The sequence below is a fragment of the Cuculus canorus genome, chromosome 39 (assembly GCF_017976375.1).
Source record: "Cuculus canorus isolate bCucCan1 chromosome 39, bCucCan1.pri, whole genome shotgun sequence".
NCBI lineage: Eukaryota > Metazoa > Chordata > Aves > Cuculiformes > Cuculidae > Cuculus > Cuculus canorus.
Genome location: NC_071439.1, coordinates 64,993 through 84,120, shown reverse-complemented (window position 1 = coordinate 84,120; position 19,128 = coordinate 64,993). Strand labels below are relative to the sequence as shown.

The window sequence follows — 19,128 nt, the reverse complement described above, 5'->3', positions numbered from 1 at the left end:
TTAAACCATTTTCTTCAATAAGTTCCCAAATTTTCAATGAATTTTCATCATTTTATACCATTTTTAACCCAATTTCTCACTTTTTCACTGAATTTTCATCACTTTAAACCACTTTCTTACCTCATTTTCCCCTTTTTTACTGAATTTTCATCGTTTTACGCCATTTCCTTCCCTCATTTCCCACTTTTTCACTGAATTTTCATCATCTTAAACCCAGTTTCTCACTTTTTCACTGAATTTTCATAGTTTTAAACCATTTTCTTACTTCATTTTCCACTTTTTCATTGAATTTTCATGTTTTAATGCATTTTAAACCAAATTTCCCACTTTTTAACTGAATTTTCACTGCTTTAAACCCTTTTGATTCAATAATTTCCCACTTTTTCATTGAATTTTCATCATTTTAAACCATTTTTAACCAAATTTCTCACTTTTTCACTGAATTTTCATCGTTTTAAACCACTTTCTTACCTCATTTTCCCCTTTTTATTGAATTTTCATCGTTTTACGCCATTTTCTTCCCTCATTTCCCACTTTTTCATTGAATTTTCACTGTTTTAAACCATTTTTAAGCAAATTTCTCACTTTTTCACTGAATTTTCATCATTTTAAACCATTTTTATTCAATAATTTCCCACTTTTTATTGAATTTTCATCATTTTAAACCACTTTTTAACCAAATTTCTCACTTTTTCACTGAATTTTCATCATTTTAAACCATTTTCTTCCTTCATTTCCCACTTTTTATTGAATTTTCATCATTTTAAACCATTTTTAATCAAATTTCCCACTTTTTCACTGAATATTCATCGCTTTAAATCATTTTCTTCGCTCATTTCCCACTTTTTCACTGAATTTTCATCGTTTTAAACCATTTTCTTCCCTCATTTCCCACTTTTTCATTAAATTTTCACTGCTTTAAACCACTTTTCTTCAATAATTTCCCAAATTTTCAATGAATTTTCATCATTTTAAACGATTTTTAACCCAATTTCTCACTTTTTCACTGAATTTTCATCACTTTAAACCACTTTTTAACCTCATTTCCCACTTTTTCACTGAATTTTCATCGTTTTAAACCATTTTCTTCCTTCATTTCCCACTTTTTCATTGAATTTTCATCGTTTTAAACCATTTTAAACCCAATTTCCCACTTTTTAACTGAATTTTCATCGCTTTAAACCATTTTTATTCAATAATTTCCCACTTTTTCATTGAATTTTCATCATTTTAAACCGTTTTAAACCAAATTTTTCACTTTTTAACTGAATTTTCATTACTTTAAACCACTTTTTAACCTCATTTCCCACTTTTTCACTGAATTTTCACTGCTTTAAACCCTTTTTATTCAATAATTTCCCACTTTTTCATTGAATTTTCATCATTTTAAACCATTTTTAACCAAATTTCCCACTTTTTCACTGAATTTCCACCATTTTAAACCATTTTTGCCCTTTTTAACGCTGATTTTGCGCTTTTTTACCTCTTCCCACCGCAATTTCCCCCCTTTTTTTTCCTTAATTTCCCTTTTTAACCAAATTTCCCCATTTTTAACCCAATTTCCCTCATTTTTTAACCCATTCCTTTAATTTTTGACCCAAATTCATAATTTTTCACCACTTTCTCTCCAATTTCACCCAAATTGGGGCATTTTTTCCCCTCCGTTTCGCTGAAATGGCCCCAAAATAGCGATTTTTAACACTTTTTTCCCCATTTTTCCCCTTTTTCCCCCCATTTTTTCCGCTTTTTCCTCTCGGCGACGCCTTCAAAACACCAAATTTTCATTTTAAAACTTTAAAATTTATTGATTTTTGTTGAAAAACTTCAAAAATCATTAATTTATACATTTCAGCGTGAAAAAAAAACCCAAATTTCCGCTTTTCTGCGCTTAAAAACGATCATTTTTTCACTTTTTCCCTTAAAAAAAATCTTAAATTTCCCCTTTTTTGGCCTCGAAAAATTCTCAAATTTGATTTTTCCCCTCAAAATTCACAAATTTGGGATTTTCAACCTCAAAAATGGGGCAAAAAAGGGGGAAAATGGGATTCGGGCCCCGAAAAGGGGGAATTGGCCCTCCCAGTATAAACCAGTATAGACCAGTAAGGCACCAGTGGGGACCCACCATGGGATCAGTGCTCCCAGTATGGACCAGTATGACCTCCAGTGCTCCCAGTATGGCCAATAGGGAGACCAGTATGGACCAGTAAGGCACCAGTGTGACACCAGTGCTCCCAGTTTGGCACCAGTATGGACCAGTATGGCCACCAGAAACACCAGTATGGCCACTAAGGCTCCCAGTATGGCACCAGTACTCCCAGTATGGCCACCAGAGACACCAGTATGGTCACTTAAGGCTCCCAGTATGGCACCAGTGCTCCCAGTATGGCACCAGTACAGACCAATAAGGCACAAATAGAGCACCAGTGCTCCCAGTATGACACCAGTGCTCCCAGTATGGACACCGGGACTACCGGCGGAGCCACTCGGACGGCTTTCCGCCATACTGGGATGAACTGGGAGGCACTGGGAGGGGTCACTGGGCTGAACTGGGAGCACTGGGATGGACTTTATTGCTTTGAGGGGCGGATTTGGGGGTTCAAAGGGGGATTTGGGGGTTCAGAGGGGGATTTGGGGGTTTAAAGGGGGATTTTGGGGGTTCAGAGGGGAGATTTGGGGGTTCAGAGAGGGGATTTTGGGGTTCAAAGGGGGATTTGGGGATTCAAAGGGGGGATTTTGGGGTTCAAAGGGGGATTTGTGGGTTTAAAGGGGGGATTTTGGGGTTCAGAGAGGGGATTTGGGGGTTCAAAGGGGGGATTTTGGGGTTCAAGGGGTGGATTTGGGCTTTCAAAGAGGGGATTTGGGGGTTCAAAGGGGAGATTTGGGGGTTCAGAGGGAGGATTTGGGGGTTCAAAGGGGAGATTTGGGGGTTCAAAGGGGAGATTTGGGGTTTTAAAGGGGGAATTTGGGGGTTCAGAGGGGAGATTTGGGGGTTCAGAGGAGTGGATTTGGGGGTTCAAGAGGGGATTTGGGGTTTAAAGGGGGAATTTGGGGGTTCAAAAGGGGGATTTGGGGGTTTCAAAGGGGGATTTGGGGGTTCAAAGGGGAGATTTGGGGGTTTAAGAGGTGGATTTGGGGGTTCAAAGGGGAAATTTGGGGGTTCAGAGAGGGGATTTTGGGGTTCAGGGGTGGATTTGGGGGTTCAAAGGGGAGATTTGGGGGTTCAGGGGGTGGATTTGGGAGTTCAAAGGGGGATTTGGGGGTTCAAGAGGGGATTTGGGGTTTAAAGGGGGAATTTGGGGGTTCAAAGAGAGGATTTGGGGGTTCAAAGGGGGGATTTTGGGGGTTCAGATGGGGATTTGGGCGTTCAAATGGGGAGATTTGAGGGTTCAAATGGGGGATTTGGGGGTTCAAAGGCAGATTTTGGGGGTTCAAAGGGGGGATTTGGGGTTTCAGAGGGGGATTTGGGGATTTAAAGGGGGATTTGGGGGTTCAAAGGGGGGATTTGGGGGTTCAAAGGCGGATTTTGGGGGTTCAAAGGGGGGATTTGGGGGTTTAAAGGGGGGATTTGGGGGTTCAGGGGGGGGATTTGGGGTCCCCCCCGGCGCTGCCCCTGGACAGGGTCCTACTGCGAGTCCGTTGGGGGTCAGCGCTGAGCGAGGCCGTGCGGGAACGCGAGAGGCGAGTCATGGCCGAGGCGGCCACTAAGGGGTTAAAAGAGAACCGGCGCTAAGCCACGCCCCTTCCCCTTCAAACCACACCCCCTTCCCTTTCAAACCACGCCCCTCTCCATTTAAACCCATTACCCAACCCCGCTTCCCATTGAGGTTAATGGGGAGAGGCGTGGTCAAAGTAAGCCACGCCCACACAATAGAAGACTATAGGGACCTAAGCCACGCCCCACTGTGGCTAAGCCACGCCCCCTCCCGCTTTAGAGCTATAGGGGTTTATAGTGCTATAACCACTAATTAACCCCTCAGAGCCGCTAATTAACCCCTCAGAGCTGCTAATTAACCCCTCAGAGCCGCTAATTAACCCCTCAGAGCCGCTAATTAACCCCTCAGAGCCGCTAATTAAGCCCTTAGAACCACTAATTAACCCCTTAGAGCCGCTAATTAACCCCTCAGACCCGCTAATTAACCTCTCAGAGCTACTAATTAACCTCTCAAAGCCACTAATTAACCCTTAGAACCACTAATTAACCCTCAGAGCCACTCATTAACCCCTTAGAGCTGCTAATTAACCCCCAGAGCCGCTAATTAACACCTTAGAGCCGCTAATTAACCCCTCAGAGCTGCTAATTAACCCTTAGAACCACTAATTAACACCTCAGAGCCGCTAATTAACCCCTCAGACCCACTAATTAACTCCTCAGAGCTGCTAATTAAGCCCCAGAGATACTAATTAGCCGTTAATTAGGCATTAATTACTCACTGTAACCCATTCCCTGCACGAAGTACTTGAATGCCTCGGTCAGCTTGGCTGGCTGGAAACCAGTATAGACCAGTATGAACCAGTATAGACCAGTATAAACCAGTATAGACCAGTATAGAACGATACAGACCAGTATACACCAATACAGACCAGTACAAACCAGTGTAAACCAGTACAAACCAGTGCCTCCCAGTGCCCTCCCAGTGCTCCCAATCCCTCCCAGTGCCTCCCAGTTCCTCCCAGTTGCCTCCCAGTCCATCCCAGTCCCTCACCTGGCTGAGCTGGGGTTGACCCCCCCCATCGGCCATCTGCACCAGTAAAGACCAGTAAAGACCAGTATAAACCAGTGAACCTCCCAATCCCCTCCCAGTCCCTCCCAGTCCCTCCCAGTCCCTCCTAATCCCCTCCCAGTCCCTCCCAGTCCCCTCCCAGTCCCTCCCAGTCCCCTCCCAGTCCCTCCCAGTCCTTCCCAGTCCCTCCCAATCCCTCCCAATCCCCTCCCAGTTCCCTCCCAGTCTCTCCCAGTCCCCCCTAATCCCCTCCCAGTCCCTCCCAGTCCCCCCCAATCCCCTCCCAGTCTCTCCCAGTCCCTCCCAATCCCTCCCAGTCCCCCCTAATCCCCTCCCAGTCCCTCTCAGTCCCCCCCAATCCCCTCCCAGTCCCTCCCAGTTCCCCCTAATCGCCTCCCAGTCTCTCCCAGTCCCTCCCAATCCCCTCCCAGTTCCTCCCAGTCCCCCCTAATCCCCTCCCAGTCCCTCCCAGTCCCCCCCAATCCCCTCCCAGTCTCTCCCAGTCCCTCCCAATCCCTCCCAGTCCCCCCTAATCCCCTCCCAGTCCCTCTCAGTCCCCCCCAATCCCCTCCCAGTCCCTCCCAGTTCCCCCTAATCGCCTCCCAGTCTCTCCCAGTCCCTCCCAATCCCCTCCCAGTTCCTCCCAGTCCCCCCTAATCCCCTCCCAGTCCCTCCCAGTCCCCCCCAATCCCCTCCCAGTCCCTCCCAGTGCCTTTAAGAACGACGTCTGCGTCGGATCCAGTTTCGCGTTACACTCGACCTGAAGGGGGAGGGACCACGTGACCACCCGGTGGTGTCACATGACCCGGGGAGGGTCACATGACCCCGGAGGGGGGTGTGTGTCACGTGACTGCCCCCCCACTCACCGCTGCGTCTTCGTGCGGAGAGTGATCACCGACCACGAGGAGCACTGGACACCTGTGAGAGAGGAACTGGGAGCACTGGGAGGGACTGGGAGGGACTGGGAGGGGATTGGGGGGGACTGGGAGGGGATTAAAGGGGGACTGGGAGGGACTGGGATGAACTGGGAGGGACTGGGATCACCTGAGGGCACCGGCCCCGCTGCGCTCCAGGCCGAGATCCCCACGGCTGCAACGACCAGTACAAACCAGTATAGACCACTACAGACCAGTATAGGCTCCTATAGACCGGTATTACCCAATAACCCCCAATCGCCTCCTATAGAGCCCCATAGAGACCCCATAGAGACCCCATAGAGACCCATAGAGACCCACAGAGACCCCACAGAGACCCATAGAGACCCATAGAGACCCCATAGAGACCACAGAGGCCCCACAGAGACCCCATAGAGACCCCATAGAGACCCACAGAGACCCCATAGAGACCCCATAGAGACCCCATAGAGACCCATAGAGACCCCATAGAGACCACAGAGGCCCCACAGAGACCCCATAGAGACCCCATAGAGACCCACAGAGACCCCATAGAGACCCACAGAGACCCCATAGAGACCCCATAGAGACCCCATAGAGACCCATAGAGACCCCATAGAGACCCATAGAGACCCACAGAGATCCCACAGAGACCCCACAGAGCCCACAGAGACCCCATAGAGACCCCACAGAGACCCCATAGAGACCCACAGAGACCCCATAGAGACCCCATAGAGACCCCATAGAGACCCATAGAGACCCCACAGAGATCCCATAGAGACCCCATAGAGACCCCATAGAGCCCCATAGAGACCCACAGAGACCCCATAGAGACCCCACAGAGACCCCATAGAGACCCCATAGAGACCCATAGAGACCCCACAGAGACCCCACAGAGACCCCATAGAGCCCCATAGAGCCCCCATAGAGACCCATAGAGACCCCATAGAGCCCACAGAGACCCCATAGAGCCCACAGAGACCCCATAGAGCCCCATAGGGACCCCACAGAGACCCCACAGAGGCCCCATAGAGCCCATAGAGACCCATAGGGACCCATAGAGGACACAGAGACCCCACAGAGACCCCATAGACCCCATAGAGGCCCCATAGAGCTTCCCAGTCCCTCCCAGTCCGTCCCAGTCCCTCCCAGTCGGTCACGTGACCTGTTCCACATCGCCCACAACAATCCCGCGTTCGGCGCTCCCGCGAGACGATCGCGGACCTCGCGCAGCGCGGGGGGAGGGGCGGAGAGCTCCGACTGCTCACGTGACGAAGGAGGGGGCGGGACGTACCACGTGACGAGGGACATAGGTACCACGTGACGAGGGACAACGAGGCGCGTGACGGGGAGGAAGAGGCACGTGATGAGGTCATGTGACCGCCTCCCCCGTGTACCCGGAAGTGCTCGCGCGCTCCTCCCCCTGAAGCCCCAACGATGGCGCCTTTCCTGCCCCATAAGTGAGTCGTCCTGCCCCATAAGTGCCTTTAGGGCCCCATAAGTGGCTCCTCCTGCCCTATAAGTGACCCTCTCTGCCCCATAAGTGGCTCCCCAGCCCTATAAGTGACTCCTTCTGCCCCATAAGTGACCCTCCCAGCCCCATAAGTGACCCTCCCAGCCCCATAAGTGCCTCCCCCAGCCCCATAAGTGACCCCTTCGTGCCCCACCTGGCTGAAGAGATGGGCCAGGATCAACTCGTTGACGGAGGAGGTGAGGCCAGAGATCTGTGGGGCAGAGACCCATAGTGACCCATAGTGACCCATAGAGACCCCATAGAGACCCCATAGAGACCCCATAGAGACCCATAGAGACCCCATAGAGACCCCATAGAGACCATAGTGACCCATAGAGAGCAATAGAGACCCATAGAGACCCCATAGAGACCCCATAGAGACCATAGTGACCCATAGAGACCCCATAGAGACCATAGTGACCCATAGAGACCGATAGAGCCCCATAGTGACCCATAGAGACCCATAGAAACCCATAGAGCCCCATAGAGCCCATAGAGACCCACAGTGACCCACAGTGACCCATAGAGACCCCATAGAGACCAATGGGAATCAATAGAACCAATGGGACCAATAGGGATCAATGGGGGCCAAGAGGGACCCATAGAGACCCATAATGACCTTTAAACCCATAGAGCCCCATAGAAGCCCATAGAACCCAATGGGAACCAATAGGGACCAATAAGGAATCACAGCCGCCCCATAGAGACCAATAGAGCCCCATAGGGCCCCGTAGCGCCCCATAGAGCCCCATAGTGCCCCATAGAGCCCCATAGCGCCCACCTTGCTGGCTGCCCAGTCCATCCAGCCGCGTGCTTTGGCGTCGAGGTTCACCAGCACCAGCCCCTCCACGGCCTCGGGGTGAAGGAGCTGTGGGGCAGCCCCATAGCGCAAGGCCAGAGGGAGCCATAGAGCCCCATAGAGCCCATAAGGACCCATAGGGACCCATAGGAACCCATAGAGACCCATAGAGCCCATAAGGACCCATAGGGACCCACAGAGCCCCATAGAGCCCATAAGGACCCATAGAGAGCAATAGAGCCCCATAGAGACCCATAGTGACCCATAGGGACCCATAAGGACTCATATGGACCCATAGAGACCCATAGAGCTAATAAGGACCCATAGAGACCCCACAGAGACCCCATAGAGCCCCCATAGAGACCCATAGAGACTCCATAGAGAGCCATAGAGACCCCATAGAGCCCATAGCAACCCCATAGAGACCCCATAGAGCCCATAGCGACCCCATAGAGACCCCATAGAAACCCCATAGAGACCCATAGAGCCCCATAGAGACCCCACAGAGACCCATAGAGACCCACAGAGACCCACAGAGACCCATAGAGCCCCATAGAGACCCCACAGAGACCCATAGAGACCCCACAGAGACCCATAGAGACCCATAGAGACCCATTGAGCCCATAGAGATCCATAGAGTCCAATTAAGCCCATAGAAAGCTCCAATAGGGCCTGAAGCCCCGCCCCCTCCCCTCAAGCCACGCCCCTCTCCTCTAACAGGGTCCTAAAGCCCCACCTCTCCCTTCCAATAAGGCCTTAAAGCACATCCGAATCCCCTCCCAGTGCTTCCCAGTCCCTCCCAGTGCCTCCCAGTCCCCTCCCAGTCCCCTCTAATCCCCTCCCAGTCCCCCCCAATCCCCTCCCAGTCCCTCCCAGTCTGTCCCAGTCCCCCCTCACCCCAAACTTGGCGAGGACGAAGGCTCCCACTCCGACCCCGATGCCGATGATACTGGTGATACTGGTTTTGGTGGGGGGGGGGGGTTAATGGTGGGTTGTGCCCCATAGCGCTGTGGGTCAGTCGGGGGGGGAGGGGGGCGGTGTCCCTCTGCCCCATAGCGCCGTGGGGCGCCCCATAAGTCACCTGAGGTGGTGGAGGATACACGGCAGCATCTCGGCCAGTTGCTCCAGGGAGGGGTACTGGTACCTGGAGGGGGGGGAACTGGGTGAACTGGGAGGGACTGGGAGGGACTGGGAGGGCAATGGGGGCCACTGGGAGGGACTGGGAGGGCAATGGGGGCGACTGGGAGGGACTGGGAGAGCAATGGAGTGGACTGGGAGGGACTGGGAGGGCAATGTGGTGAACTGGGAGGGCAATGGAGTGGACTGGGAGGGACTGGGAGGGCAATGGGGTGGACTGGGAGGGACTGGGAGGGCAATGGGGTGGACTGGGAGGGCAATGGAGTGGACTGGGAGGGACTGGGAGGGCAATGTGGTGAACTGGGAGGGCAATGGAGTGGACTGGGAGGGCAATGGGGTGGACTGGGAGGGCAATGGAGTGGACTGGGAGGGACTGGGAGGGCAATGTGGTGAACTGGGAGGGCAATGGAGTGGACTGGGAGGGACTGGGAGGGACTGGGAGGGCAATGGGGTGAACTGGGAGGGCAATGGAGTGGACTGGGAGGGACTGGGAGGGACTGGGAGGGCAATGGGGTGGACTGGGAGAGACTGGGAGGGCAATGGGCGCGACTGGGAGGGACTGGGAGGGCAATGGGGTTAACTGGGAGGGACTGGGAGGGCAATGGGGGCAACTGGGAGGGACTGGGAGGGCAATGGGGGCAACTGGGAGGGACTGGGAGGGCAATGGGGTGGACTGGGAGGGACTGGGAGGGCAATGGGGGCCACTGGGAGGGACTGGGAGGGCAATGGGTTTAACTGGGAGGGCAATGGGGTTAACTGGGACGCAAATGGGGTCAACTGGGAGAACTGGGAGGGCAATGGGGTGAACTGGGAGAGACTGGGAGAGCAATGGAGGCAACTGGGAGGGCAATGGGGTTTACTGGGAGAAACTGGAAGGGCAATGGAGGCAACTGGGAGGGCAATGGGGGTGACTGGGAGGGACTGGGAGGTCAATGGAGTTAACTGGGAGGGACTGGGAGGGCAATGGGGGCGACTGGGAGGGACTGGGAGGGACTGGGAGGGCAATGGGGGTGACGGGGAGGGCAATGGGGTTAACTGGGAGGGACTGGGAGGGCAATGGGGGCAACTGGGAGGGCAATGGGGTGGACTGGGAGGGACTGGGAGGGACTGGGAGGGCAATGGGGGTGACTGGGAGGGCAATGGGGTTTACTGGGAGGGACTGGGAGGGCAATGGGGGCAACTGGGAGGGCAATGGAGGCAACTGGGAGGGACTGGGAGGGCAATGGGGTGGACTGGGAGAGACTGGGAGGGCAATGGGGTGAACTGGGAGGGCAATGGGCTTAACTGGGACGGACTGGGAGGGCAATGGGGTGAACTGGGAGAGACTGGGAGGGCAATGGGGTGAACTGGGAGGACAATGGAGTGGACTGGGAGGGACTGGGAGGGCAATGGGGTGGACTGGGAGGACAATGGAGTGGACTGGGGGGGACTGGGAGGGACTGGGAGGGCAATGGGGTGGACTGGGAGAGACTGGGAGGGCAATGGGCGCGACTGGGAGGGACTGGGAGGGCAGTGGGGTGGACTGGGAGGGACTGGGAGGTCAATGGGGTTAACTGGGAGGGACTGGGAGGGCAATGGGTTTTACTGGGAGGGCAATGGGGTTAACTGGGAGGCAAATGGGGTCAACTGGGAGAACTGGGAGGGCAATGGGGAGAACTGGGAGGGACTGGGAGGGCAATGGGGGCAACTGGGAGCGCAATGGAGTGGACTGGGAGGGACTGGGAGGGCAATGGGGTGGACTGGGAGAGACTGGGAGGGCAATGGGGTGGACTGGGAGGGACTGGGAGGGCAATGGGGGCGACTGGGAGAGACTGGGAGGGCAATGGGGGTGACTGGGAGGGACTGGGAAGGCAATGGGGGCAACTGGGAGGGCAATGGGGGCAACTGGGAGGGACTGGGAGGGCAATGGGGTGGACTGGGAGGACAATGGAGTGGACTGGGAGGGACTGGGAGGGCAATGGGCGCGACTGGGAGGGACTGGGAGGGCAATGGGGGTGACTGGGAGGGACTGGGAGGGCAATGGGGGCGACTGGGAGGGACTGGGAGGGCAATGGGGGCAACTGGGAGGGACTGGGAGGGCAATGGGGTGGACTGGGAGGGACTGGGAGGGCAATGGGGTGAACTGGGAGGGCAATGGAGTGGACTGGGAGGGACTGGGAGGGCAATGGGGTGGACTGGGAGGGACTGGGAGGGACTGGGAGGGCAATGGGGTGGACTGGGAGGGACTGGGAGGGCAATGGGGTGAACTGGGAGGGCACTGGGGTGAACTGGGAGGGACTGGGGGTCACGTGACGCACCCGTCGGGGTAGGGAGGGGCTCCGTCCTCCATTCCCGGCGGATCCACGTGGAGGAGGAGGAAATTCCGGGTGATCTCCGACATCTCGGGGTGGGCGAAGAGAGGGGCGAAACACGAGCGGTCTGCAACGGGGGGCGGGGCCATGGGGGGCGGAGCCATGGGGGCGGGGCTCCGGCCCGGGGGAGGGGCCGTGGGGGGCGGAGCTCCGGCCCGCGGGGAGGGGCCGTGGGGGGGGGGCGGGGCTCCGGCCCGCGGGGAGGGGCCGTGGGGGGGGCGGGGCTCCGGCCCGGGGGGAGGGGCTTAGGGGGGCGGAGCTCCGGCCAGGGGGAGGGGGCATGGGGGCGGGGCTCCGGCCCGTGGGGAGGGGGCATGGGGGCGGAGCTCCGGCCCGTGGGGAGGGGCTTAGGGGGGCGGAGGGGGAGGAAAGAGGGGTTTGGGGAGGGAAAAACGGGGTTTGGGGAGGAAAAAATGGGATTTTGGGAGGAAAAAATGGGATTTTGGGAGGAAAAATGGGATTTGGGGAGGAAAAAATGGGATTTTAGGAGGAAAAAGTGGGATTTTAGGAGGAAAAAGTGGGATTTTGGGAGGGAAAAATGGGATTTTAGGAGGAAAAAAGGGATTTTAGGAGGAAAAAGTGGGATTTTAGGAGGAAAAATGGGATTTGGGGAGGAAAAAGTGGAATTTTAGGAGGAAAAAATGGGATTTTAGGAGGGAAAAGTGGAATTTTAGGAGGAAAAAATGGGATTTTAGGAGGGAAAATGGGATTTTAGGAGGAAAAATGGGATTTTAGGAGGAAAAAGTGGGATTTTAGGAGGAAAAAGTGGAATTTTAGGAGGAAAAGGGGGATTTCAGGAGGGAAAAGTGGGAATTTTAGGAGGAAAAATGGAATTTTAGGAGGAAAAAGTGGAATTTTAGGAGGAAAAAGTGGAATTTTAGGAGGAAAAGGGGGATTTCAGGAGGGAAAAGTGGGAATTTTAGGAGGAAAAATGGAATTTTAGGAGGAAAAAGTGGAATTTTACGAGGAAATGGAGAAGTTTAGGAGGAAAAATGGAATTTTAGGAGGAAAAATGGGATTTTGGGAGGGAAAAATCAAATTTTAGGAGGAAAAGTGGAATTTTAGGAGGAAAAAGTGGAATTTTGGGAGGAAAAATGGAATTTTAGGAGGAAATGGAGAAATTTAGGAGGAAAAAAGTGGAATTTTAGGAGGAAAAATGGAGTTTTAGGAGCAAAAAGTGGAGTTTTAGGAGGAAATGGAGAAATTTAGGCAGAAAAAATGGAATTTTAGGAGGAAAAATGGAATTTTAGGAAGAAAAAATGGGATTTTAGGAGAAAATGGAGAAATTTAGGAGGAGAAAGTGGAATTTTAGGAGGAAATGGGGGATTTTAGGAGAAAAAATGGAATTTCAGAAGGAAATGGGGGAATTTAGAAGAGAAAAATGGGATTTTAGGAGGAAATGGGGGAATTTTTAAGAAAAAAGTGGAATTTTAGGAGAAAATGGGGGATTTAGGAGGAAAAAATGGGATTTTAGGAGGGAAAATGGAATTTTAGGAGGAGAAAATGGAATTTTAGGAGAAAATACAGAATTTTGGGGGGAAATGGGGGATTTGGGGGGAAAAATGGGGATTTTGGGGGAAAATGGGGAATTTTAGGAGAAAATGGAGAAATTTAGGAGAAAATGGGGGTTTAGGAGAAAATGGGAAATTTTGAGGGGAAAACAGAATCTTGAGGGGAAAATGGGGGAATTTGAAGGGAAATAGGAAAATTTTGAGGAAAAATTAGGGAACTTCAGGGGAAAAGTGGGAATTTGGGGAAAACATGGGGAATTTTGGGGGAAAATTGGAAATTTTGGGAGAAAAATAGAAATTTTGGGGAAAAACTTGGAAATTTAGGGAAAAATCTAGAAATTTGGGGAAAAATGGGTATTTTGAGGGTTAAATGGGGAATTTGAGGAGAAAATCGTGAACTCAGTGGGAAAAGGAAGAGTTTTGGAGGGAAAAATGGGGAAATTTAGGAGAAATATGTAAATTTTTAGGGGGAAATTGCGAATTTTTGGGGGAAATTGGGATTTTTTGGGGGAAATTGGGATTTTTTGGGGGGAAATTGGGATTTTTTGGGGGGGAAATTGGGAATTTGGAAGGAGGACTCACGGTCGTGGCCGACGTCGGGGAAGGTGAGGAGCGCGGGACGTCCCGGGCGCGGTTCCCCGTGCGCCGTCACCAGCGCCGGCCCGAACGGCGTCGGCACCGGCACCGCCTGCGCCCCAAAATCCAACCAAAATCCGCCCAAAATCGACCAAAATCCACCCAAAATTGGCCAAAATTGCTCAAATCCACCCAAAATCCACCCAAAAATGCCCAAAATTGACCAAATCCGCCCAAAAATGGCCAAAATTGACGAAAATCCACCCAAAATCCACCCAAAATTGCACAAATCCGCCCAAAAATGCCCAAAATTGACCAAAATCCACCCAAAATCCACCCAAAATGGCCCAAAATTGACCAAATCCGCCCAAAATCCACCCAAAATGCCCAAAATTGCTCAAATTCACCTGAAATCCACGCAAAATTGACCAAAATCCGTCCAAAATCCACCCAAAAATGCCCAAAATTGCCCAAATTCACCCAAAATCCACCCAAAAATGCCCAAATTTGCCCAAATCTGCCCAAAATCCACCCAAAAATGCCCAAAATTGCCCAAATCCGCCCAAAATCCACCCAAAAATGCCCAAAATTGACCAAATCCGCCCAAAATCCACCCAAAATTGACCAAAATTGCCCAAAATCCACCCAAAAATGCCCAAAATTGCCCAAATCCGCCCAAAATCCACCAAAAAATGCCCAAAATTGCCCAAAATCCACCCAAAAATGCCCCAAATTGACCAAATCTGCCCAAAATCCACCCAAAAATGCCCCAAATTGACCAAATCCGCCCAAAATCCACCCAAAAATGCACAAAATTGCCCAAAAATCCACCCATAAATGCCCAAAATTGCCCAAAATCCACCCAAAAATGCACCAAAATGCCCAAATTCGCCCCAAATCCACCCAAAAATGCCCAAAATTGTCCAAAAATCCACCCAAAAATGCCCAAATTTGCCCAAATCCACCCAAAATCCACCCAAAAATGCCCAAAATTGCCCAAATCCACCCAAAATGCACCCAAAAATGCCCAAAATTGCTCAAATCCACCCAAAAATGCCCAAAATTGACCAAAATCCACCCAAAAATGTCCAAAATTGACCAAAATCCACCCAAAATCCACCTAAAAATGCCCAAAATTGCTCAAATCCACCCAAAAATGCCCAAAATTGACCAAATCCGCCCAAAATCCACCCAAAAATGCACAAAATTGCTCAAAATCCACCCAAAATCCACCCAAAATTTCCCAAATTCACCTCAAATCCACCAAAAAATGCCCAAATCCGCCCAAAATCCACCCAAAATTGCTCAAATCCACCCAAAATTGCCCAAAATTGCCCAAATCCACCCAAAAATGCACAAAATCCACCCAAAAATGCCCAAAATTGCCCAAATTCACCCAAAATCCACCCAAAATTGCCCAAAATTGCTGAAATCCGCCCAAAATCCACCCAAAAATGCCCAAAATTGCTCAAATCCACCCAAAATTGCCCAAAATTGCCCAAATCCACCCAAAAATGCACAAAATCCACCCAAAAATGCCCAAAATTGCCCAAATTCACCCAAAATCCACCCAAAAATGCCCAAAATTGCCCAAATCTGCCCAAAATCCACCCAAAATTGCCCAAAATTGCTCAAATCCGCCCAAAATCCACCCAAAAATGCCCAAAATTGCTCAAATCCACCCAAAAATGCCCAAAATTGCCCAAAAATCCACCCAAAATGGCCCAAAACTGCTCAAATCCACCCAAAATTGCCCAAAATCCACCCAAAAATTGCCCCAAATCCGCCCAAAATCCACACAAAAATGCCCAAAATTGCCCAAAATCCACCCAAAAATGCCCAAAATTGCTCAAATCCACCCAGAAATGCCCAAAATATGCCCAAAACCGCCCAAAATTGCCCAAATCCGCCCAAAATCCACCCAAAAATGCCCAAAATTGACCAAATCCGCCCAAATTCACCCAAAATTGCCCAAATTCACCTCAAATCCACAATTTCAGCCCCAAATTCTCAGCGTCCACATAAAATTTCCCAATTTCGACCCCAAATTCCCTTTTCCGGTAAAAATATCTCAATTTTAACTCAAATCCTCCCAATTCCAACCCAACACCGTCTGTATTTTTCCCCCCCAAAATTCACCGTTTTCCCCTCAAATCTCACATTTTTCTTTCCGAGGTCCTAAATTTTTCCCTCAAAATTCTCAATTCCCGCAGAATTCCCTGTTTTTCCCCTCAAAATTCCCTATTTTCACCCCCAAAATCCCACAACCCCAATTCCCCCCAAATCCGTCATTCCCCCAAATTTCCCCCCAAATTCCTCATTTCCCTCCTCAAAATTCACCTTTTTCTCTTCAATTTCTGCATTTCACACCGAAATTCCTCAAATTTCCCCCAAATTTCCTCGTTTCGCCCTCAAAATTCCCCATTTTCCCCCCAAAATCCTCACTTTCCCCCTAATTTTTTTGTTTTCCCCCCAAATTCTCCATTTCACTCCCAAATTTTTGATTTTTACCCCCAATATCCCCCATTTTACCCCAAAATTCCTCATTTTCCCCAAAATTCGTGATTTTCACCCCATTTTCTCACCTTGCCGGGTGGGGGAGGGGTGGTCTCCTGCAGCTCCATCGCCTGCGGGAAGGGGGGGGGGGGGGGGATCCGGGGGTGGGAATTTAGGGGAAAACGGAGAATTTTGATAGAAATTGAGGAATTTTGGAGAGAAAAAGGGAAAGGGGGGAAGAAAAGAGAGAATTTTGGGGGAAAATGGAGAATTTTGGGGGGAAATGGAGAATTTTTGGGGGAAATGAAGAATTTTGAGGGGAAATTGAGGAATTTTGAGGCATAATTAGGAAATTTTAGGGGAAAAATGGGGAATTGGGGTGAAAATTGGGGAATTTTCCGGGGAAAATTGCGAATTCTGAGGGGAAATGGGAAATTTTGAGTGAAAAATGAAGAAATTTGAGGAGAAAAGGAGGAATTTGGAGGAATAAATGGGAAGTGTGGAAGAAAAGTGATTTGGAGTGAAAAGGGAAATTTGGGAGGAATTTTGTAGGGAAAGCGATTCCGAGAGGAAAAATTCAGAGTTTGGGGAGAAAATAGAAATTTGAGGGAAAAAATTGTCGTTTTGGGGAAAAAAAGGGGATTTCTGAGGGAATTTTGGAGGAAAAAGGGAGATATGGGGGGAAATGAGGGAATTTTTTGGGGGAAATGGGGAATTTTGGGAGAAATGGGGAATTTTAGGAGAAATGAGTGAATTTCAGGAGAAAATGGAGAATTTTGGGGAGAAAAACGGGGAATTTGGGGCAAAACGTTTGAGTTCTGAGGGGAAAAATGAGGAATTTGGGGAGAAAAACGCGAGTTCCGATTTCAGAGGGGGAAATTTGGGGTCAAAAATGTGAATTTTGAGGGAGAAAAAGAGAATTTCGGGAGTTTTCATCGAAAAATGTGAATTTTGAGGATAAAAATGGCATTTTTTTGGGGAAAAAAGGAAATTTGTGGAGAAAAGTGTAATTTTGAGGGATAAAATGGGGAATTTTGAGGAAAAATGGTGAATTTTGGGAGAAAAATGTGCATTTTTGGGGAGAATTGGGGCGTTTGGGGAGAAAATGGGGAATTCGGGGAAAAAAGGTGAATTTTGAGGGAAAATGGGAAATTTGGGGCTGAAAAGGGGAATTTGGAGGTTGGGGGTGGTTTTCCCACGGGTGGGGGAGGGGCGGAGGTTTTCCCACGGGTGGGGGAGGGGCGGGGGGGAAAAGTCCAAAGGTTGTGGGAAATTTGGGGAAAATCTGTGGATTTTGAGGGAGAAATTGGGAATTTGGGGAGGAAAACGGGAAATTTGGCAGAAAAAAAGCGAAATTTGAGGGGAAATGGGAGAAATTTGGGGCTGAAAGGGGGAATTTGGGGAGAAAACGGTGAATTTGGAGGGGAAAATGGGAATTTTGGAGGAGAAATGGGGAATTTCGGAGAAAAATGGGGATTTTGGAGTGAAAAATGTTGATTTTGATGGGAAAATGGGGAATTTGGGGGGAAAATGGGATTTTTAGAGTGAAAAATGTTGATTTTGGAGGAAAAAGGGGGATTTTGGGGAGGAAATGGGAATTTTGGAGGGGAAAATCGGAATTTTGGAGGGGAAATGGGGAATTTGGGGAGAAAAATGGGGAATTTTGAGTGAAAAATGTTAATTTTGATGGAAAAACGGAATTTGGGGAGAAAAATGGGGAATTTGGGGAGGAAACCGTGAATTTCAAGTGAAAAAATGTTGATTTTGAAGGAAAAATGGGGATTTGGGGAAGGAAATGGGGATTTTGTGGAGGAAATGGGAATTTTGGGGAGAAAAATGGGGAATTTGGAGTGAAAAAATGTTGATTTTGAAGGAAAAATGGGGATTTTGGGGGGGGGGAAATGGGAATTTCGGAGGGGAAATGGGGAATTTGGGGAGAAAAATGGGGAATTTTGAGTGAAAAATGTTGATTTTGAAGGAAAAATGGGGAATTTGGGGAGGAAATGGGAATTTTGGGGGGTATGGGAATTTTGGAGGGGAAAATGGGAATTTTAGAGGGGAAAATGGGAATTTTGGAGGGGAAAATCGGAATTTTGGAGGGGAAATGGGGAATTTGGGGAGAAAAATGGGGAATTTGGAGTGAAAAATGTTGATTTTGAAGGAAAAATGGGGATTTTGGGGAGGAAATGGGAATTTCGGAGGGGAAAATAGGAATTTTAGAGGGAAAATGGGGAATTTGGGGAGAGAAATGGGGAATTTGGGGAGAGAAATGGGGAATTTTGAGTGAAAAAATGTTAATTTTGATGGAAAAACGGAATTTGGGGAGAAAAATGGGGAATTTGGGGAGGAAACCGTGAATTTCGAGTGAAAAAATGTTGATTTTGAAGGAAAAATGGGGATTTGGGGAAGGAAATGGGGATTTTGTGGAGGAAATGGGAATTTTGGGGAGAAAAATGGGGAATTTGGAGTGAAAAAATGTTGATTTTGAAGGAAAAATGGGGATTTTGGGGAGGAAATGGGAATTTCGGGGGGAAAATGGGAATTTAGGAGGGGAAAATGGGAATTTTGGAGGGGAAATGGGGAATTTGGGGAGAAAAATGGGGAATTTGGAGTGAAAAATGGGGAATTTGGAGTGAAAAATGTTGATTTTGAAGGAAAAATGGGGAATTTGGGGGGAAATGGGAATTTCAGAGGGGAAAATAGGAATTGTGGAGGGAAAATGGGGAATTTGGGGAGAAAAACAAGGAATTTGGGGAGAAAAAAGGGGAATTTGGGGAGGAAACTTAATTTTGGTGGAAAAATGGGGAATTTGGGGAGAAAACCGTGAATTTTGAGTGGAAAAATGTTGATTTTGAAGGAAAAATGAGGATTTTGTGGAGGAAATGGGAATTTTGGAGGGGAAAATAGGACTTTAGGAGGGGAAAATTGGAATTTTAGAGGGAAAATGGGGAATTTGGGGAGAAAAATGGGGAATTTCGAGTGAAAAATGTTGATTTTGAAGGAAAAATGGGGATTTTGGGGAGGAAATGGGAATTTCAGAGGGGAAAATGGGAATTTTAGAGGGAAAATGGGGAATTTGGGGAGAAAAACGGGGAATTTGGAGAGAGAAATGGGGAATTTGGAGTGAAAAA

The 19,128-nt window shown here is 49.5% G+C and overlaps 1 protein-coding gene across 2 annotated transcripts; it reads right to left on the bottom strand.

The window, feature by feature from the left end:
* Positions 1 to 3,209: 3,209 nt before the first annotated feature.
* On the bottom strand, positions 3,210 to 16,145 carry NDRG2 (NDRG family member 2). 2 transcript variants are annotated; one of them, XM_054053089.1, is made up of 15 exons: positions 16,087 to 16,145; positions 13,508 to 13,613; positions 11,361 to 11,481; positions 9,008 to 9,070; positions 8,824 to 8,884; positions 7,909 to 7,995; positions 7,282 to 7,338; positions 6,780 to 6,874; positions 5,766 to 5,810; positions 5,588 to 5,639; positions 5,434 to 5,481; positions 4,704 to 4,739; positions 4,432 to 4,483; positions 3,565 to 3,701; positions 3,210 to 3,291 (listed from the first exon to the last, which is right to left on the bottom strand). In XM_054053089.1, exons 1-14 carry the CDS (start codon positions 16,123 to 16,125, stop codon positions 3,574 to 3,576), a joined length of 990 nt encoding a protein of 329 aa, XP_053909064.1. In that variant the 5' UTR covers positions 16,126 to 16,145; the 3' UTR covers positions 3,210 to 3,291; positions 3,565 to 3,573. The 2 variants fall into 2 exon arrangements, with proteins under 2 accessions (XP_053909064.1, XP_053909063.1); XM_054053088.1 differs by lacking the exon at positions 3,210 to 3,291 and having other exon boundaries at positions 3,520 to 3,701.
* Between the last annotated feature and the right edge of the window lie 2,983 nt (positions 16,146 to 19,128).

Coding starts and splice junctions, on each gene's coding strand:
- NDRG2 (XM_054053089.1), bottom strand. CDS start 16,125: ATGGAGCTGCAGGAGACCACCCCTCCCCCACCCGGCAAG. Junction 11,482..13,507: donor CCCCGACGTCGGCCACGACC/GTGAGTCCTCCT, acceptor CCCCCGTTGCAG/ACCGCTCGTGTTTCGCCCCT. Junction 9,071..11,360: donor GCCCCTCCCTACCCCGACGG/GTGCGTCACGTG, acceptor CCCCCCCTCCAG/GTACCAGTACCCCTCCCTGG.